Source organism: Mixophyes fleayi, chromosome 1, assembly GCF_038048845.1.
Source record: "Mixophyes fleayi isolate aMixFle1 chromosome 1, aMixFle1.hap1, whole genome shotgun sequence".
Classification (NCBI taxonomy): domain Eukaryota; kingdom Metazoa; phylum Chordata; class Amphibia; order Anura; family Limnodynastidae; genus Mixophyes; species Mixophyes fleayi.
This window is the reverse complement of record NC_134402.1, coordinates 205,759,845-205,782,987: the sequence shown is the minus strand read 5'-3', so window position 1 is coordinate 205,782,987 and position 23,143 is coordinate 205,759,845. Positions and strand designations below refer to the sequence as shown.

The 23,143-nt window shown below is 40.8% G+C and overlaps 1 protein-coding gene across 8 annotated transcripts in view; it reads right to left on the bottom strand.

Moving 5' to 3' along the window:
* Positions 1-12,929: 12,929 nt before the first annotated feature.
* The window catches only part of MATK (megakaryocyte-associated tyrosine kinase), a 308,995-nt gene continuing 298,781 nt past the window's right edge, over positions 12,930-23,143 (bottom strand). For 5 of the 8 annotated variants that reach the window (XM_075204809.1, XM_075204810.1, XM_075204808.1 and 2 more), the window contains 5 exons: positions 18,135-18,219; positions 17,983-18,056; positions 13,866-14,061; positions 13,616-13,702; positions 12,933-13,523 (listed from right to left, as the gene is read on the bottom strand). In XM_075204809.1, coding sequence (XP_075060910.1) covers positions 13,350-13,523; positions 13,616-13,702; positions 13,866-14,061; positions 17,983-18,056; positions 18,135-18,219 — 616 coding nt within the window. In that variant the 3' untranslated portion in view covers positions 12,933-13,349. Of the gene's footprint in view, positions 13,524-13,615; positions 13,703-13,865; positions 14,062-17,982; positions 18,057-18,134; positions 18,220-23,143 lie in introns of all 8 variants that reach the window. The other 3 variants (XM_075204805.1, XM_075204806.1, XM_075204813.1) reach the window with 2 other exon arrangements.

Here is a 23,143-nt window from a genome sequence, read left to right as displayed (position 1 = left end):
GTGTCTTCCTGGTCACGGAAAGTCCTTCTGCGGCTGCTCTTCCCTGTAGACTGGCTTTAAAGTCTTCTTCCATTCCATGTGGCTGTTGCTTGTAGGGCACTCCTTGCTGCTTGTTTTCCCTTCCTCTGCAGGAAAACACTTCTGGAGTCTCCTCTGTGTGCTGCAGCTGTTGCTTCTGCTGCTTCTGTTACTCTGTGTCTCTGCCTGTGTCCCATAACAAACTGTGCCTTTGTTTTCACTCCTTCTGCTGTTTGAAAAGCCTGCCCGGATACAGGGGGCAGTGCTATGGCTGGGCGTCGTGTTATTGGTGTGTTGCCTGATGATGTCGCCAAGGCATTGCCCCCCATCTGGGAATGCAACCTAGCAACGTTGGTCCTAGCTCTCACATAGACAAATTTAAATAGCATAGCAAGATTTAAACAAGAGTAGAACAGGAGGGGAACATTCTATCTGGAAACACAGCTACATGAGGACAGCATTCAACAGTTAACTGTAAGTGTTGTTATCCTTCACCTCATGCACTGTCTGGACACTCCCTGCTCAACTGTTTCTCACCCTTCATTTATGTGGTTGCTTGTATTCCCACCTTCAAAGTACACTTGCTGCTTCACTTACTATGACTCTCTAACTGCTTCACAGTTTTCCTTTTTCTAGTGATCATATTCAGCCTCCTTATTGCACCTTCCATTTTGTCTTATGTTGTATATAGGCCCTCTCCACTCCTGCCAAAAGTCACTGTAAAATCTAACTGTGTTTTAATCACCCGCCCATCATCTATACTGACCTAGTTTATCTCCATTCCCTTACTGATCCCATTCCCTCATTTCTTCCTGTTGCCTCTGCAATCTCTCCTTTCACTCACTTTTTCCTTAATCACCTTTATCACCTTTACCTCACCTCACTTCTAACCTCTCTTTCCTTCTTTCTGTCATGCATTCAGTTGTCTACTTCACGCTTATCTCTAGCATTATTTTGATTAACTCCTCTTTCTTCTGTCTTCTCCTCCTATTCCTCTATGTCCCTTGTCCAAAATTCTAATATTCTCCCTTCTCCTCCCTCCCCCTTTTCTATCCTGTTCTCCTCCCTATCTCTCTCCTGTCTTCTCTTGTCTGCTCCTCAGCCCCTGATTTGATTGACTGTTCACTCCCCCAAATTTCCCTCTCTACTCCCATTCCCCCCTCGCCCTCTTACAATTTAATGCCTTTTTCTGCTCTTCTCTCTGCTTCCTACTGTTCCTACCTACCCCCTCTCTCTTCTCCAACCCCCGAAATATATTCCTTCACATCACTCATCCCTTCTCATGATTCTCCCTCTCCCATCCACACGCCTCCAAATCAGCCCCATCTCCACTCCTCTCCCACCTGTTACTCCCCTTCCACCTGGCCCTGGCCCCCTGACGAGTTACTTCCTAGTTCTTTTTTTCAGCCAATTCCAACCTTCTCTCCCTATCACTCCCATCACTCAAAATTGTACCCTTGCATTCCAGCAACCCCAACAACCTAATTCCCATCTGTCCTCTTCCCTGTCTTCCTCTATCCTCTGGTCTTTGGTCAGTCTGTAACAAATTGACCTCTATCCATGATCTCTTTATTTCTAGATCTGTCAACCTGCTCGCCATCACTGAAACCTGGCTATCCCCTGGGGACACTATCCTGCTGCTCTCTCTTTTGGGGGTTTCATCTTCTCCCAGACCTGGTGACCAGCAAGCTGTGGTATACTTCTGTCCCCCTGCTGCTCTTTCCGGGTTCTTCCCTCTGAACCCCAGCTCTCTTTCTCCTCCATTGAGCTGTACTTCATCTGCCTCTTCCACAAAGCTAACCTCCATGTTGGTGCTATATACCATCCTCCTGTTCCTATCTCTCAATTCCTTGATCACTTTGCCACCTGGCTCCCTCATTTTCTCTCCTTAATATTCCCATAGACAATCCCTAAGACCCCGCTGCTTCCAAACTTTTCTCCCTCTCCTCCTCACTTGGTTTCTCACAATGGACTACTTCTCCCTCCCACTGAACTGGCCATTTCCTTAACCTGGTTTCCTCACACCTCAGTACTATCTCCGACCTCAACAATTCATCATTCCCTCTCTCTGACCACCATATACTCTCTTTTAGCATCTCTCCACCCCTCTCACCTTCCCCAGCCACTAAACTTACTCTAACCAGGCGTAACCTTGACACCATTGATCCTACCACGTTCCCCTCCTCCCTGGTCAAATTCCTCTCCCCATAACCACTCTATCTTGCCCCAATGAGGCCGTCTCCTTCTATAATAACACCCTTACCACTGATCTTGGTCTGTCACCACAGCAATCACCATCAAGCTTCATCGGTTCCCGCCTCAACTGTGGCACTCCAAGCGTACCCGCTCTCTTCAGAAATGCTCCCATAGTGCAGAACGGATCTGAAGAAAGTCACACACTCATGCTATATTCCTTCATTTCAAATTCATACTGACCGCTTACAGTTCTTCCTATCACTCTCTAAACAATACTTCATTAAGGCTCTCATTTCCTCCCAATCCTCCAACCTCCATCACCTTTTTGCCACCTTCAACTCCCTACTCTTCCCTCCCCCAGTCCCACTACCAATCCCCTCATCGCTCTCTGCTATAGACTGTGCTACCCACTTCACCTAAAAATTCAATACGTCATGACATCTCCTTCCATCAGTCCCTTCTTGCCCCTCCCGCTCCCCCCTTCCCTACCTACTTTGTTCCGCCTCCCACCCTCCTCTGTGGATGCTATCTCTGTCCCCTCCTCCTCCTAACCTACCCTCCTTCTCTTCTTTCACTGAGGTATCTGCGGATGAAATCTGCACCCTTCTCTCCTCCTCACCCCCCTCCACCTGCCCACATGACACCACCCCCTCCCACCTCCTCCTTTGAACATGTTCTCATCTCCCTTACACTCAAAAAACTAATCCTTGACCTTTCCTCTCTCTATAATTATCGCCCTATCTCCTTTCTTCCTGTTGCCTCCAAACTTCTCGAATGGGTTGTCTTAAGCTGTCTCACTTCCTATTTTATCTTCTCATCACTCCTTGGCTCACTCCAATCAGTCTTTTGCTCCCACTACTCCACCGAAACTGCCCTCACTAAAGTCACTAATGACCTTAGCTTGGAAAATCATGATTATTGGTTCTATTAGGTGCTTTACTATGGCATGCAGCCTTAGTAAAGTATGTAACTTAAAATCTCCACTAATATTCAGAAACTTCAATACTACAAACAAAATGATACATACACTTGCGCTTCCATCTCTGCAAAATAAGATGATCACATAAACAGACCCCTTCACGACAAAGAGATTTTCTCTTCTACATGGGTCTTGTTTCACTTTCAAACAGGGTTCATGTGTACATACAAAAAATATATAATGGCAAACATAGCGTAATATGTAACAACAAGGGCAAATAACAATATCCACCACCGCTATATGAAATCTGGTTGTTCCTAAACAGCAAACTTCGAAACCCATGTTCTTCTCACTTTCAACCCCTTAGGGTATATGCTGATGAGTAAATGCTCCAACAAACGCTTCTCAAGATTTAATTTCTGTTTCCCCTCCTCCTTCTGAATCATAGAAATCCACCTCCAACCTCAGACATTAAACATGTTGCAAAGAAAAACAACACCAGAAGAAAGATCTCGTGCATTAACTCAATACAACTTTTTAATTATTTAAAAATGAATAAAACACAATCAGCTTAAAATTGTTCATAAAAAGACTCTTGTATATATCACCCGTACCAAACTTCCATGCACATAACAGCCTGGGATAGCCTGGAATAGTAATCATCATCATACGTGGTTAGAAAATATCCCATTAGGGCAAATGAAAAAAGGAGAAAGGAGAAATTAGTCTGAGGATGAGGTTTTTAAGGCTCAAATTGGAGAAGTGAAGGGGTCTTTTTTAGAAAAAGGCTATAGTGAAGAAAGTTTAAAGAAGGCAGAAGAAGTTGCTCTCCAATTGGATAGAAAAACCTTTCTTACCACAAATATGGATAAAGAGAGGAATCATTCCAAGAATTTTGAATGGGTATTTGTTTCTGAATTCACTAATGATGATAAACAAATAGAAAAGATTTTTAGAAACTACTTCACACTGGTCACTACCATCACTCACTGTCCCGTAAATAATTTGATCTGCATTAATCATCTCTATATTTATTTCTTAAGAATGTCTGGTTTTTAAAACTGTTCAATGTTCATGTATCTATGTAACCAATGACTTATTGTTATTCACCTTTGTGCCTTGTAAAAAACAATAAAAATTTAGTTAAAAAAAAGAACGTCTGGTCTTTGCATTTTGTTCTTCATGGTTCATGTAATTTGTTATGGATCACTGTTTTTTGTATATGTCATGTACAGAGCTGCGGCCCTTATGTGGTGCCTTATAAATAAAAGATTATAATAATAAAAAGCATTACAAACTGAACTAGATAATCAAAATTTGACCAAAAACATGATGTGATATCTGAATGGGCAGTCATTGTGAATGTGGGTCTAGATTGAAGCCTATGAGAGAACCTCCCCAAAACTTTTATCATGTGAAGAAAATAATTACTAGCGAATTACCCTGCACCCAGTGGGAACTTTAGTGGCCTTCACCAGGGATTGATATGGGACTAGAGGAGGACATGGAGTCTGATGAGGCAAATGACAGATTGTGGAATATAGGAGTGCATGTAAATAGTAGCCCGCCTTCCTGGATCACACCTTATCTTGTTGTAAATTGGCGCAGTGGGTGTTGGGCCCATAATTTTGCGAACAGAGAGATCACGGCTCCACACATATCTCTGGAACTCCCTTCCAGGATCTATCAGAAAAAAGTTATTAAAAGTAGGTGTCACTTGCCAGGGTATCGGGCAGACCACCTGACCCCTGGATATCTTACCTTGCTCTGGTGCTGCGCTCGGTCCCGGGCGCCGCCATCTTGGATTCGGGTCTGCGCATGCGCAGACCCGAGATTTATAAAACCTATTGGCAAGGCAATTTTGGCTCCAAATACAAAAGGCACTTCCTCCATTCACTGAGTGCCTGTTCCTCAGTTGCCTTTGGGTGCCTAAGACGTGGCTACTCTGTCTCTACTCGTCTGCAAAGCTGACACTCCACTTAGGTACCGACTATCTACTCTACTCGTCTGCAAAGCTGACACTCCACTCAGGTACTGAATATTCTACTTTACTCGTCTGCAAAGCTGACACTCCATTCAAGTACCTGCTACTCTATTCGTCTGCAAAGCTGACACTCCACTCAGGTACTGAATATTCTACTTTACTCGTCTGCAAAGCTGACACTCCATTCAAGTACCTGCTACTCTACTCGTCTGCAAAGCTGACACTCCACCGAGGTACAGACTATTCTACTCTATTCGTCTGCAAAGCTGACACTCTATTCAATTACCTGCTACTAAACTCGTCTGCAAAGCTGACACTCTATTCAAGTACCTGCTACTCTACTCGTCTGCAAAGCTGACACTCCATTCAAGTACAGACTATCTACTCTACTCGTCTGCAAAGCTGACACTCTATTCAAGTACCTGCTTCTAGACTCATCTGCATAGCTGACACTCCACTCTGGTGCTGACTATCTGCTCTACTCGTCTGCAAAGCTGACACTCAACTCAGGTACCGACTATCTACTCTACTCGTCTGCAAAGCTGACACTCTATTCAAGTACCTGCTACTAGACTCATCTGCATAGCTGACACTCTATTCAAGTACCTGCTACTCTACTCGTCTTTAAAGCTGACACTCCACTCAGGTACCGACTATTCTACTTTACTCGTCTGCAAAGCTGACACTCCATTTAAGTACCTGCTACTCTACTCATCTGCAAAGCTGACACTCTATTCAAGTACCTGCTACTCTACTCGTCTACGAAGATGACACTCCACTCAGGTACCGACTATTCTACTTTACTCGTCTGCAAGCTGACACTCTATTCAAGTACCTGCTACTCTACTCATCTGCAAAGCTGACACTCCACTCAGGTACCGACTATTCTTCTTTACTCGTCTGCAAAGCTAACACTCCATTCAAGTACCTGCTACTCTACTATACTCTGTAATCTCAAAGGGAAGAGCAGGGAAAATGGGGGAAAAAGGAAAAACCGCTCCACACTAGATAACAACCAACCTCACTCTTACATTAACTTTATTATGTGAGGGGGTGCTAAGGTCATATATATATAACATATAGGTTTGGAAAAGGGACAGAATCTTGACCTATATAGCACTCCAGGTGTGAAGTAAGTAATCAATTAATATTAATATTTTATTGGTATGCATTAAAAAGGGTATGTATAAGTATACAACCTATATTTAAAAAAGCAAAGTATTTAAAAATAATAGTGTTGAAAAGAGTAGTATTAAAATTAGTTATAACCCTGTGGTGGAGCCAATCATTGAAATACTAATGGTAGGGAAAGAACTGCCAAATATAGGTCCCTTTCACATGTATATACAGGATAGATAAGATGAAAAATGGCCAAGGAATGTAAACCAGGTTATAAAATCCTATAGTATGGTAACAGTATTGCTTTCACCAGATACTATTCCTGTTGTATCTATGTGGACTCTAGGTGGCAGCAAAATGTGGAATTCTTCCCTACAATATTACTCCACTGGAGAGTATCTCTTTGCTTTAAAATGTATCTAAATCGTAAACATATACAGTGCCTGAATTGCTAGGTGTTCCCAGACAGACAAGTCATATGTGGAGTGGCCTTGTTTGTTTGGAAGCCGTGTTATATCTCCTGTTCTCAATCAGATATATGTATTCCCTTGCAACATATGGTAATAGTTTTAAGGAGATCACTCATTCGTACAGTCCTAATAATATAGCTTAGGGCTGCGCAAGGTATGGTCCAAGTTTATTACAGTATTGATTGTAAAAAGACCACTCATACACATATTCAGTTTGTTTTATCTTATTTAGCTGTCTGCATTGATGTCTCCATATAGTTTGCTTTATTAGCATATACTCAAAGATTTCATTATCCTTTTAACTCGGAGAACACCAAAATTACCCATATTATTGCCTTGTCAGTCTTGAGATGGTTATTACTCTTGTAACACTCGTGTATACTTATAAACAGAGAATTCACCCTGACAGTACAACGGCAAAGCGCCGTGGTTGATATTATTATATACTTGTAGGCAAAGGGATTCTCCCTAGTAATAGATTGTTTAGTGCAGCGACAAGACGCCACATTTGTTCAGCGGCAAAACGCCGTACTTAATATTATTGTGTACTTATAAACAAAGAGATTCCCCCTAACAGTGAATGATTAGATGCAGCGGCACAACGCCGTGATTGGCCCCGCCCACTTCCGGGTTTGACGTCACCTAATGTGCTATTATTAGGACTGTACGAATGAGTGATCTCCTTGAAACTATTACCATATGTTACAAGGGAATACATATATCTGATTGAGAACAGGAGATATAACACGGCTTCCAAACAAACAAGGCCACTCTACATATGACTTGTCTGTCTGGGAACACCTAGCAATTCAGGCACTGAATATGTTTACGATTTAGATACATTTTAAAGCAAAGAGATACTCTCCAGTGGAGTAATATTGTAGGGAAGAATTCCACATTTTGCTGCCACCTAGAGTCCACATAGATACAACAGGAATAGTATCTGGTGAAAGCAATACTGTTACCATACTATAGGATTTTATAACCTGGTTTACATTCCTTGGCCATTTTTCATCCTATCTATCCTGTATATACATGTGAAAGGGACCTATACTTGGCAGTTCTTTCCCTACCATTAGTTTTTCAATGATTGGCTCCACCACAGGGTTATAACTAATTTTAATTCTACTCTTTTCAACACTATTATTTTTAAATACTTCGCTTTTTTAAATATAGGTTGTATACTTATACATACCCTTTTTAATGCATACCAATAAAATATTAGTATTAATTGATTACTTACTTCACACCTGGAGTGCTATATAGGTCAAGATTCTGTCCCTTTTCCAAACTCTACTATACTCGTCTGCAAAGCTGACACTCCACTCTGGTACCGACTATCTACTCTACTCGTCTGGAAAGCTGACACTCCACTCAGGTACCGACTATTCTACTTTACTCGTCTGCAAAGCTGACACTCCACTCTGGTACCGACTATCTACTCTACTCGTCTGCAAAGCTGACACTCCACTCAGGTACCGACTATTCTACTCTATTCGTCTGCAAAGCTGACACTCTATTCAAGTGCCTGCTACTCTACTCGTCTGCAAAGCTGACACTCTTCTCAAGTACCTGCTACTCTACTCGTCTGCAAAGTTGACACTCCCCTCAGGTACCGACTATTCTACTTTACTCGTCTGCAAAGCTGACACTCCATTTAAGTACCTGCTACTCTACTCGTCTTCAAGGCTGCCACTCTATTCAAGTACCAGCTACCCTACTCGTCTGCAAAGCTGATGCTCTATTCAAATGCCTGCTACTCTACTCGTCTGCAAAGCTGACACTCCACTCAGGTACCGACTATTCTACTTTACTTGTCTGCAAGCTGACACTCTATTCAAGTACCTGCTACTCTACTCATCTGCAAAGTTGACACTCCACTCAGGTACCGACTATTCTACTTTACTCATCTGCAAAGCTATCACTCCATTCAAGTACCTGCTACTCTATTCATCTGCAAAGCTGACACTCTATTCAAGTACCTGCTACTCTACTCGTCTGCAAGGCTGACACTCTATTCAAGTACCAGCTACCTTACTCGTCTGCAAAGCTGACACTCTATTCAAATACCTGCTATCCTACCTGCTGGTCTCCTGACTTTCCAAGAGGGTCTCACTCAGTAATCTAGCAGGGGCCGCGACCTGCGAGAAGACGCAGCTAAGACCATACTGCTTTGCAGCAGTTCCTGGTGAACACCGTCTGCTCGTTAGACTCCGCGCCCTGTTGGTGTAGCGCTAAACTGCGCAGAACCTAGGATTCGCATTGTAAAGACCTGCTATCGCCTGAGACCGTGACAGTAGACAAGAATGTACCAATGAGTAAATAACCTAGGAACCGATGGCCTCTTCGTGGTGTCCATGGAGATATCAAGAGGTGGGAGGCTTGATCCTTCTATAGAGAGCCTCTTGTTGCTCACACTTTCCACTGGAGAACTTAATTTTGCTGGTATGATATTGCAGGAGAGGGGTATCAGGATACAAAACTGAAGTGTAAATGGGGAGGAGGAGGAGGATTAAATGAATTTAGCGCTGATAACTCTTGTGGGAGTAGAGAAGTGCAGGACGCAGTAAGCTTTGGGAACTCAGCCATTGAGAACACTGGGATGGTTAGTAGGGAGTGAGCGGGAGTTGGCAGTTGCAGTAGGTGAGATATTATAGCCAGGAGTGCTGTGAAGTTTAGGCCAAACAGCTGTTAGGCTGGAAACCTGGAGATGTAGGCCTTATCCAGTGATTTAGACCACACTGACTAGCACAATTCAAACTGGAGGGAAGTCCCAGAGATCTGCAGATACAGGATACTAGTGACTCTCAGTTGGAACACTCTCAAAGTAAATTCATCCTCCACAGCTGTCAAGCCAAGCCCCTGGTTTAGACATCTTTGTGTCAGGCCTCCAGAATTGGATTGGGGGAACTTTGCTTCTATTAGGTAGGGGTTTAAGTTCTATTAAGTGTCCTAGCACTCCAATTGGCAGTAATATTCTTACAAATCTGGGAATATAAATATCATAATTGGGGTAATACATCTCCATCAATATATATGTGTGGCCAGTATATGATAAATATATGATTGGATTGTTACAGGATAATGCTTGAATAATATTAATACAATTAAGCATATATTGTAAACTCACTAGTTATGGTATACTGAAACTGACCCCTCCATTTATGTTTTTGGATTATTCTGTTTCACATAATTGTGACACTGGGTACTGAGATACCAGGATTCCCCAGGGTCTGGAGGATGCAGAGGAGTGAGTTAAGAGACTATTTTGCATTGTTATATTTGTTTTGCTGAATGCAGCAGTGAAATACTTACCCTTTTTTGCAGGAAATACCTGTATTCCTCATATGGACCACTTAAGGCAGCAATATTTTGTATGTTGCAATGTAGCAATAAAGGAATGTCGAGACTATAGGACTATAGAACTATTTATTCAAGGAGTTAATATAATTTAACCAGTAAGTGTCTTGAATGACAAAAATGATTAAATGAACTAGCAAGGTGGGAGTACTTCTCCTTATTAATAGTGGGTAACACTTCTGTGGAGAATATTTAGATCTGATGGAGATCTTCTAAACTTGACAGTGTTAGAGATCGCGGCGGCTGCGGGCACCGCCGCGAGTCTCCTGGGCCCTCTGGTGATGTCCCGGCCGTTGCTACGGAACCCGGGACATCACTTCCGGCTTCCACGTTCCGGTTGCGTGGGCAGTAACCGGGACGCTACAGACTCCCTGTCACCGTGCCCGGCCAGCTGGTTTATAGGTGGACGCGCACGCACAGGGCTAGTTAGGTGATAGCCAATCATGGCTATCCAGGTCTCTAGGATGCAGTTGCCTGTGGGTCATTTATAATTATGCAACTGAACACTGCATTACTATTGGGCACCAGCACTACTATCATTAAGCTACTCCTGTGAATACTTGTGAGTGCTCTTCCCCGATTGGCTGCTTGGACTATTCAAGGCAGTGAGGACTGAGCCTCACTGCCGGTTATAGCGTCCAGTTTCAGTACTGCTGCCTGCTATTTGCTCCTGTGTTTGGTGTGTAACCAGAGATTGATTACCCGTGTATGACCTTTGCCTGTTCCTGGACTTTGAACCTGCGCTTCTGACCCTGATCTTTTGCCTGAACCCAGATTCTGAACCTCTGCTAGTGACCCCGATCTTACGCCTGTCCCTGGATTCTGAACCTGTGCCTGTGACCCCTGACCTTGGTTTTTTCTCTGGATACGTTGTCTGCCGCCGGCTACGACTCTCGTCTGGACCCCACGCTGCTGTCTGCCATAACACTCTATTCCTGGGTTCTCCTTAGCCGGTACACATCTCTCGACCCTCTGTTTGTCTGCAGCCAAGTCTGTCCCCACCACTAGGGGCAACAGTGAACACCAGACTTCAGAGCAGACTCCGGGTTTTGCTGTACTGGCTGGAGGGGTTCCTAACAGACAGATAGGACATCAACCTTCTTGCTCACTCAAATGATGGGTCAATGGATGTGTGACATAAACCTCACCCAAAACCCAGATGATTGCTAATTTTAAGAGGTCAACCACTAAACGTCCTGACATACTTCGACAGGTAGCCCACTGCTTTATCATTACTCAACCAAGACACCATCATCATAATAGGATGAAGTAGGAAATGTTGTTGATATCTTTCACTAAACAACCCAGCAATAGTGTAGAAAAATCTTATACTTTGCACCTGAGACTCTAGCGCTCCAGAAGGTTTTAGCTCTAACAAGGGGTTCCAGTACTGCTGTGGCAGCCCATGTGTCTGCTATGTGACAGTGAAGGTAGGCCCAGCAATATCTTTATATCTGCTCTGAAAGCCACCCACTCTGCTCTTCTCAGCCAGTGAATGTGGAGTGGAACCCAGTTTGAGCATACAGTTTCAGTTTAGTGATAGAGCCGAAAGCCTAAACTGGTTTCTACTATGAATGCACCAGCCCCAGTGCATACTCTGAAGAGCAGCTTGAGGGCCTTCAGGTTGGTCGCTAGGCGCAAAAACCTTCATTTGTTTTTATTATGGAACCCAGCAACTACTAGATATGCCCCTGGCTATGAACTAAACACATATGGCCAATTAGGACCTGGACCTCAAGCCAAGAGTAGACAACACAGGACCATCACATCTCTCTCTCTCTCTGTTTGATATTCAGAGAGTGGCTTGTTGGGAAAATGTAGTAGATTTTCACAAAATTTGAAATTTTACCAAAACTCGCTGTTCATGTGAAATTTAAAAATGTGAATATCTTTTATATTTGTATAATTTGTTGCTCTAGAGCTGAAGCAAAGAATCAATTCTCAGAGTGGAGGAAAAAGACAAAATGGAAAACAACCAGACAGGAGAGAGAAAGGGAAGTAAAGAGGACAAACAAGGGATGAGGGGTGGGGGTAAACAAGAGACAATGTGGACTGACAAGAGGATTTCCAGACAAGAGGGGGCATTGTGGGTTGCAGCCAGGGAGTAGAGAGCAAGCGTGCATCTTGCACGGGTGCCTTTAGCTATGCCATAACAACCCATTTATTACTTGACCAAATCAATATGAATTACTTAGACAAAATATCATGGCTTCCTATCATTTGGATTCAATTAGTAGTTGTATCTAGTATCTAATATCTAGTAGTCTTATCTAGATCTTCCATCTAGTATATTTGGATGAACTTTAATTCAGTATAAAAAAATTGACAAATGACTAGTTGTAAGAAACTGAGCCAGACAGGCATTATTTAATGTACAAAAAAGAAATAAAGAAAAGCTTACTTAATTGATTGGGTTTATTTGGTGTTTGATCTTTTCTGTCCTTCCTCTGTGAGGTTACCATGGCAGCTCCTCCGACTAATTTAAGGCGTTAAATTAGTCGGAGGAGCTGCCATGGTAACCTCACAGAGGAAGGACAGAAAAGATCAAACACCAAATAAACCCAATCAATTAAGTGAGCTTTTCTTTATTTCTTTTTTGTACATTAAATAATGCCTGTCTGGCTCAGTTTCTGGCAACCAGTCATTTGTCAATCTGGCAACCAGTCATTTGTCATGGCGTATGATGAGTTCTCCAACAAGATATGCAGCGGGAGAGGTAATCCTGCCATAAGTTATCTCACGGTCCTACCATGTGTACTCCTGATGTCTACCTATGGAGGAGCAGCTCCAGTACAAGTAGAGGAAAGTGCTGGCCAGATTTACCTCACTCCCTGTTGCCACTCTCCACCCTCCCACACACACACACACACATTCTTTTGCCTGAGGTGAGATATTGGCCTCATGGAAGAAAAGCTCATGCTTCTAACAATTGCTTAAAATCATTGTTTTATGGCATTCTGTATCCACCAGGGGATTCAAACATTATAAATACTGAATTATAAAGTTTGCTATGAGCCATACCCTATTAATTGCAAAGCAAGCACAGTTTTATAACATCTGAAAGCACCGCTGCTAGTAAGCTTATTAAAGCAGTTGTTTATTGTTATCACACATAAGTGGTTAATTGTTGTATAGTTCAAGGCTGTGGAAACAAAATACTATTTAATATATTGATTAGATATATCAGAGCATGGCACCAGCCATCATAATATACAGCACACATGACAAAAGGAAAGTAGGTTTATTAGAATGTCCAGTAAAATTGATAGTCTATATTATATCTTTACTGTTCTGTTATTATCTTCTCCAATCTTTCTTTCAGTTTCTTGAATGAAGGACGTTTTCCTGGATCATCTTCCCAGCAGCTCCTCATTAATGTGTATATAACATGATGGCAATTTTCAGGGCTCTCCATGCGGTAACCATTCTGAACCTCCTCAGCCACCTCTTTCACACACTGCAAAACAGAGATGAGGAGATAATATAAAGAGGCTACTTGCAAAAGAGATTTGTACATTTTAGTCATATAAGAGAAGAATCATCTCTTACCATTTTGGGGTATGGTGCTCGTCCATAAGAAAAAATTTCCCATAACAGTATCCCAAAACTCCAAACATCTGACCGAGATGAGAATTTCTGAGAGTTTAATCAGAAAAATAGGAATTTAAAAAACAATTCTTTCAATTTAAATTGTATAATTTCAACATAGCTCAGATTAGTTATAATACTATACAGAAGAAGGAAGGGTGGGTCCAGAAGTTGCAAGGGTTGTAAATGAGAGAAAAAATAGGTTCCTCACATTATGGTGCAGTGCTTCTGGAGCAGTCCACTTGATAGGAAGTCTATTTTGGTCATCTGGTAGGAACTTAGATTTGGATAGACCAAAGTCACTGATTTTTGCCTCTCCATTCTCAGCCACCAGAATGTTCCGTGCAGCTAAATCCCGATGGACAAGTCGTTTTTCCTCCAGATACTGCATGCCTTGAGCAACATCCCTGAAATTCCAAAATAAAACAAAATAGGATAAATCATTATTATTATTATTATTATTATTATTATTAATAATAATAATAATAATAATAATAATAATAATAATAATAATAAAAGCTACTATGTCCTATACAGTTGTACCTACTAGTAAATGACCAACAAGATATATAAACTACATTAAAAATTTTATGTGTATATTTATGAGGATATATCTGAATACTGATGGCAAAAGTCACAGTTAGATGTTTTAGGATCTACTGAACTAACATCTCTGATCAATTGTGGGACCCACAGAGCTCAGCTGTCTTTGCTGTTTCAATATCTGTTCAGCTGCCCACTGAGCTCATTTGTGATTGCTGTTGCCATCTCTGGCTGCTGGACCCTATGCAGCTTCAGAAACTGCCTAATCTATTAACCCCAGCCAGTACCCTTCACCTCCTCCCCGCACAATTTGAATCAATTGTTCCTTCTCATTCCCTAATTACCTACTATAGCTACTACACATTCATCCACATCTCTCCATCATGCACCTACTCAATTTACACTCTTTCTTTCTCTTAATCACTTTCACCACACTTCTCCCCAAACTCCTCTTCTCTCTCCATCATCCTATTTCTCTCTCCCCTATTATTTCCCCTTCACTACTTCCCACCTTGCTAGTCTGCACACATGGGGCCTGATTCATCAAGGTACGCATTGTGAGCCCAACACACATTCAGTATTATACGCATATATTTAGGCTTTGCACACTCCCAAATTCATCAAAGCGCGGTACTCTAGATACGTGCCCTGTTGAATTCGGGTGCAAGGCTGCTGTACTCTACTACACAGGACGCTGCAGGTACATACGTATTTGTCAGCTCCTGTAGAGACTGCGTTACAGCCGCCGGACCCGCAGAGTCTATACTGTTTATTGAAAATGCGTGTGGTTCCCCTCTCCTAAAGATATTAACCCTTTTGCTGCCAGCATACTGTTGGTAGTTACAAAATTGGGGAGGCGGGGGGGGGGGGGGCGGGGGTTGACTGATTTTATAAAAACCAGCACTAGGTAAGCTGGCACTAGAGCAGGTGCCCCTGCCATAATGACAAACAGCCCCTGGCTGTTCTGTACTGGGTAGAAATCGCTAGGGAGTGGGGTCCGCAAAAAAATGTGCATGCTCCTCCTGTGCATGTGGATCTCATTATTGTATTGGTCAATATCCATAATCACAATCCCACCACCCTTATCAGCTGGTTTTACTATAATATTTTTATTTTCCTTAAATTCCTTTAAAGCTATTCTTTCTCTGTGACTCAAATTATATTTCTTATGGAAATTCTTTTTTCCATATAGTTTGTCCACATCATCCAACACCATTTTTGTAAATGTTTCAATGAAATTGCCCTTGATGTGGTGTGGGAAGAAGAAGGATTTATTCTTAAATCTCTTAAGAGGGCTATTTCCTGCATCCCAACACAAATCTATATCCTCTTTTTGATTAGAGAGAAATAATTTTTTTACAGTTAATTTCCTAACATATTTTTGGATGTCTATGAAGAGGTCAAAATAATTTAATTCATAAGTGGGGGAGTATTTTAAACCCTTCTGTAATACTGACAAAGCATCCTATATATTGTATAGAGCTAAGATTGAAAACCATATGGAAGTGAAGGGATACCCGAAGTATGGGTACTATTTAAACAGCTTTGTCTATCGGAACCCACTATCTTGAAAAAGATCCTGCATGGATTGAAACGTGTTGGTTGTTTCGTCGGAGTTGTCCTGTGTTTATCTATCTTCAGCTGGCGGCATTTTGGACGGAGCAACTCAAGCATTACACCGTACTCCAACTGATATGTTATTTATACCTCTGGCGTCTGGTACGAGCATAAACTTTATAATATTTATGTTTTTAGTTTGTTGAGGACATGTGTTTTTTTGTCCTATTAATTAAAAGGATTTACACTTCATGTGCCTTTTTCTTGATGATTTAAGGCTGTGAACGGGGAGGAGGTGGATGATTTGAGGCACCTAAGGGAAACATTGGTTTTCTACCTACTCATACCCCATCTGAATCTTGTAAGCAGTATTCCTAAGGGAATGCATTGGTGTTTATTCTCATTGAGGAGCATTTTATCCATTTCCTTACATCAGGATAAGGGTCTATCCCTCTTGTGGAACTTTCCTTTACTTAATTCATATTTGACTCTCTTTCTTAACTCGTATTTGTGTTCTCTTTCTCTGTTCTGAGCCATAAATATTTAGGGAGCATGTAAATCCACATGTGAAAATTGAAATTTGAGTTCTTCTTTTGGGAAGAAATAGTGCTCTTTCAGGTATACCTTTTTGCTATTATTTTACTTGAGCAATTGGTACAACAGCCTGTCTCATTTTCTCTTCTCTCACTCCATTCTCAACCCTTTGCAATCAAGCTTCCGCCATCAACATAGCACTGAAACTACTTTCACAAAAGCAATCAATGATCTACTTTCTGCAAAATCTAAGTGTCATTTCTCCATATTCTTTCTTCTGGACCTCTCTGCTGCTTTTGACACTGTTGATCACCCTTTTCTCTTGCACACCCAACACTGCATTTACTTTCCTAGTTCACTTTCTACCTATCAAACCACTCCTTTAGAGTTTCTACCTCTGACACATCTTCCTTTCCACTTCCACTATCTTTTGGAGTCACACAAGGCTCTGCTCTTGGCCTTTTACTTTTTTCACCGTACACCTCATCTCTTGGGGACCTAGTTTGCGCATTCAGCCTCCAGTACCACCTCTACGCTGACGACACCCAAATCGATATCTTTTTCCCTGACCTCTCCCCTTTTGTACTATCTCATGTAATCAACTGTCTTTCTACTATCTCCACATGGATGTCCCTATGCTACCTAAAGTTCAACATGTTCAAACCTCATTGTCAATAACACCACAATTTCCTTTGTCTCTACCCTCCGCTTTATTCCTCACATCGAGACTCTCTCTCAGTCTTGTCGACTCCACCTTAGAAACAATCACAGAATACGCCATTTTCTTACCCAACATGCTAGAGCATGTTGATAGGAGAATGGATTAGATGATGATAAAAAAAATGGTCTGAGAATCAATTAGAATCCATTTTCTTATCATTTCCCATCTGGACTACCGCAACATCCTTCTATCAGTTAACCCTTACACCCATGAATCCTCACTTCAATCCATTCTAAACTCTGCTACAAGACTGATCTTCTATCTCATTGCTCCACATGTGCAGCCCCACTTTGGAGGACACAGGGAGTCAGTGTAGGGATTTTCAGAGTCCAATTAAAATAACTCACGCTTACCTTCAAAGCCCTCAACAATACCACCCCTTCATACATCTCAAATCTCATATCAAAATAACCTTTTTCCCACCTCTTAGATCTACGTCTGATCTGCGCTTTTCCTTATCTCTGGTAACCACCTGTCACTCGCGCCTACAAGACTTCTCCCATGCTGCTTATGGAATTTCCTACCATGCAGAATCAGGCTTTCCTACAGCCTTCAAAACTTTAGACACTCTCTGAAAACCCATTTCTTTTTTAGAGCCCCAATGATATGACCTCACACTAATGCACACTCACAACTGTCCCAATCTCCACTCTTAAGTTACACTCGCTCCTCTTATTTCAGCTATGCCCACTAATGAGCAGATACCATACCATTTATTTTCATGTCTGTGTTTATTTTGATTAGATGTGTCCTGTGTGCCACTACAGAGCACTATAGAGCGTTCTAAAAATGTTTATTCTTGTCCAATAATTTTTTGGTTATGAATAGAAATAGTCAACATGTAAAGCATTAGTATAGAATCATCTACATAACACACCATTTGTAAATTTCAATAACACACTAATGCTGTGCAAACAAATATATTTCTATATATTTAGTATGCTAGGAAATTACAGGTGTTGTGACTACTCACAAAGAAAAATGGAGAAGCTGCTGTGGAGGCACCATAGTCCGACCTCTTGACCTCAGATAATTTACTAGGTTTCCCTGCAACAGGGATAAGTTAGTAGAAAAAATGGGTGTTACAGTGTGCTCTTTATCAAACCATGACTTTAGCCACCTTACCTTACTCATTAGCTCCATTACAAGATAAAGCCCATTGTGGAGTACAACTCCCAGTAAATTCACAAGGTTTTTATGTTGCAGTTTTCTGGAGAGAAAATCGTTCAACCGTTAAAACGTAATTCACATATGGTTCAATGTGAGATATCTCTTACTACAGCAATTTAACCCACAAACTTAGATTGGTCATTTTCCTTATTTTTCAGGGTGTTTGTATGCTTTACATAAATCTTTGATGTAGTTATTAATGAGGAATTTAATGCAAAGAACCTTTTGATGTTTAAATAACTACTGTTAATAATTACTAACATTTGTGATGACATATTTTGCATACATAACACAGTTGTAAAATGCATCAGCAAAAATTTACACAATTAGCTACTTATTCTGAGTTGCACACACAAAAAATGTGCAACTTAGCATACTATGTTAATTGAGTTTGCTGCTGGAAGATATGTTTAAAGCGTATCATAAATGAATCAGTCATACTTTCCTACTGTCCAGGAATGTCTGGATACTCTTGATCTTCCTGCGAAGTGGGTGCGGCTGTTATGACATAAACCGATGCAAATTATATCATCTTGGCTCGCCCACTCTGTGTGATAACATAAATCACTGCCTTGCAATGGGCATATTTGCAGCTCCTTCTACCTCTGATTGTGCTGCAATTACGTGAACATACCTTAACTCATACTTGCCAACATTTTGTTGTGGAGTCCCGGAAGATGGCGGAGAGGGGGCGTGGTGGGATGGTGGAAGGGGGTAGGGCCAAAATGACACGATTCACCACATTTTGCGTCTTTAAGGCTACCATCATGCCCGCTTCCCTAGGAAGTGGGCAGAATGCTGGAGAACTGCCTGCTCTCCCGGACATTCTGGGTGAGTTGACAAGTATGCCTTAACTGTACTTGCCTTACCCTTACCCATCCTTTCGTCTCGCTTATGACTCTAAGCATAAGAAGTCATAAGCAGTGGTCGTAATAGGCTGATATAAAATAATGTAACACTAATATTAAGGAAGCGCTGATAAATTGACAGAAATATTTCATATGTAAAAAACAAATTAGAAATAAAATAATGTATGAATTACACTAATAAAAAATACTGGTATATCACATAAATTTACAATATCCGGATTGAATATGTATATATGCTGTATTATTACCAGCGCACTAGGAAATAATAAATAACAATAGATGTTGTAATCAGATTAATCTCCATACTCATTAATGAGTAGATATATAATAGTTCCATGGTGGTATTTCCCACTAAACGTGCTATAACTGTACAGACATTTTGACGTCACCACTTATAAATGAAAGATAATTCTATGGAAGCAAGCTGGTGTGTAGATGACAGTATCATTAATCTTCATCAACTTAAGGAGAGAATATTATTATTCCACCTTGTGTGCATAAGCACCACAGTTGTATCTTCTAGTGATAGATAACAATGCACATCCAGCAGTATCTAGTGATTCAATATACTCTAATATTGAATCACTAGTTACTGCTGAATGTGCATTGTTATCTATCCACCTGAAGATACAACTGTGTTGCTTATGCACACAAGGTGGAATAATAATATTACAGATAGGTTTCATACTCTAATGAAACTTATCTGTTCACAACATCAGAATCAGTAGCTCTCGTTGGAATGGCCATTCAATCCAGATAGTAACAACCTGTTTACTTGCATGCAACAGCTGACAGTGGTCAAACACATCAAATGTGATCCCGGAAATTACATCACAGTGGTATACAATGCATATCGCAAATTTTCCTAGTACTTTCGTTGTTAAACTATAAAAATTCCATTCACTTACATTTTCCACACCGCCACTTCTAAATTTTCACTTTAGAAGTGTAAGATACACTAAGTCTGCATACGGACGCAAGCGTACTTATTTTTTGTGTGCATTACCAGTATGGAAAAATATGTATAACCAACTCTACATGAGCTCCTATGTGTGCTATTATACTGTATGTCCTGACTTTCTGTGACAATAATGGGAAACCGAATGGAGTGTTGTCAATTGATGTGACTGAAGCAATCTTTCCTAAAACAAAACAGTTTAAAAGACACTAATATTGAAAATTCAAATCTTATACAGACAAGAAAAGCTAGCTAGTGTTTTTTTCTAGATAACTAGCTGTGCAATGACACTATGCACCACCCCTACTCTATGGAGAGGTTACTGTTACACCGGGGTCAAAAATAGAGAAGTCACGTGGGGCTGCTCCTGCACATAGTGCCATAGAATGGATAGGGTTACTATTAATAATAGTCTTGCGCTGGGACTAAGCCAGCAGTTGGAGACATCAGTATTTACCATTTTCTGTACAATGAGCCTTAGGAGCCTCCTTTTCTCCACTCATGCTATAATTTGCAGAATAAAAATATTAGGATTATTGCCGCAGCAAATTGAAGGGGTTGTCTACATAAGGACAAGACCCCCCTCAATTTAACCCCCACTCTATGTAACAAGTAGGTGGGGTCTTGAAGTACCCCTTATATGAAGCCTATATCTGGATTACACCATGAAGTCAATTCATCCATTCTTATGAAACTCTAACAAAGAGGGCTGAAAATATTGTATGATATAAACTGCAATGTAATCTGGTTTCGGGTAATAGTAGGTTACCAGGCGGTAATCTAAATGTAGGGCAGGTTAATTAGGGCAGGTTATATGAGCTGTGGTTTGTCCAAAAGCAAACAACCCCTGTAAGGTGGAAGTAGAATTGCTAAGTTTAAATTAATTTCTCTAAGGCTGATCATGGATTTATGCATTTTAGTGTTATTATAAAGGTTTTGACTTCCTCTCATTTACCCTTTGGCTGTCAGGAAGACGATAGAAAAATTTGTCTGGCAAGTGTTTTTACTATGTGGGCTAATAAATCATTTTCCCCACAATGGACAATTATTTGGTTGTTATGTTTTAATTTAAAAGGTGCATGATGCAGTATCCATGCAGGCCACTATTTAAATATAAAAAGCATATACCTTTTTGTTCTGTAAAATAATAATTTAAATGCTTATGACCAACACTATCAATATACATCAGAAGCCCTGTTTTTTTACATACAGTAAAATACAGAAACATGTGTATAGGATTAAGAGAATGTTTTGTAAACACACTGGGCCTAATTTATATTCAGACGTATGTACATCTGGTGTTTATGCACACAAGGTGGAATATTAATGTGTGAATAATGTGTGAATTAGATCTGTGCATGTTCAGAAAAGGACCTTCGCCAAAGAACACAATTACATGCAATTTATGTCTGAACGCAAATGACACAACTGCTTATTACATGGGCTGGGTGGTAAATTTTAGTCTGGAGGGTGAGATTGGGCTCAGCAGCCTGTTAGGAACAAACCAGGTAACCCACTATGGGAATGGTCTGGGGATTGATGCAGCCCTATCTGCCAGCCCAGCAAGCCCCTGGCTCCTGTTCCAACTTAAGAGGCGCAATGGGGGAGGGAAGGGGTTGACTAACGTAGGCTATGTACAGTAAGGGCATGCGTATTAGTCTATTGTGTAAAGCTTATATGATTTTCTTGTATAAATAAATAATAATATTATTATTATTATTATTATTATTATTATTATTATTGATAATAAAGCAGCCTTACACCTGACATTGGTAGCCTCATCTTCGGATTGAAGTGCAGTGCCGGGAGCTATATGACAGACTGTCAGTTATCAGGACTTGTGTGAGCTGTGATAATTTGTACCACTGGTGATTGATTATTTTACGATACTAAGTATATAAACATTTTTTTATTATTTACTTCAATTTGCTGTGGTCTTAAAGCCTTACATTATTGGAATTTCTTTGACTCCTGCTTGGGACAACATGAGTGGTTTAGAAAACCTTTGTGATCTTCAAACAAAAGGCAAATTGTCTATAACTGCTTTTTATAAGTAGACATATACTATATATTTATCAAAACTCCATTTTTAGTGGATAGATTTAAACTAGCACTTCTGCCTCACAGCGCTGGGGTCATGAGTAGGGATGTGCACCGGCGACTTTTGAGGTCTCGTGTTCTGTGTTTTGGATCCGGATTTTCTCGATGTTTTGGGTTCGGATTTGTTTCGCAAAACACCTGCCAAAAGGTTTTGGTTCAGATATAAGGTTTTGGATTCAGATTTTTTTTTAAAAAAGCATAAAAAGTTAAAAAATCAAGTTTTTCGGCTTATTTTTACTCCTACGCTATTATTGACCTCAATAACATTCAATAACAAGCATTTCCACTAATTTACCGTGTATTCTGAACACCTCACAATATAGTTATTAGTCCAAAACGTTGCAACGAGGTATCTTTCTGGACTGCGTAGTGGAGTGGTCCCCACAATATAATAAGAAAACCATCAACTGGTCTTAATCGCACCAAAACATGTACCTGGACTGCGTAGAGGAGTGGGTCACCACAATATAAATTAAAAACCCTGAACTTGTATGATTCGCACCAATAATGTACCTGGACTGTGTAGAGAAGTGGGTCACCACAATATATATAATAAGAAAACCATCAACTGGTATGAATCGCACCGAATAATGTACCTTGACTGCGTAGAGGAGTGGGTCACCACAATATAAATTAAAAACCCTGAACTTGTATGATTCGCACCAATAATGTACCTGGACTGCGTAGAGGAGTGGGTCACCACAATATAAATTAAAAACCCTGAACTTGTATGATTCGCACCAATAATGTACCTGGACTGCGTAGAGGAGTGGGTCACCACAATATAAATTAAAAACCCTGAACTTGTATGATTCGCACCAATAATGTACCTGGACTGCGTAGAGGAGTGGGTCACCACAATATATATAATAAGAAAACCATCAACTGGTATGAATCGCACCGAATAATGTACCTGGAATGCGTAGAGGAGTGGGTCACCACAATATAAATTAAAAACCCTGAACTTGTATGATTCGCACCAATAATGTACCTGGACTGCGTAGAGGAGTGGGTCACCACAATATATATAATAAGAA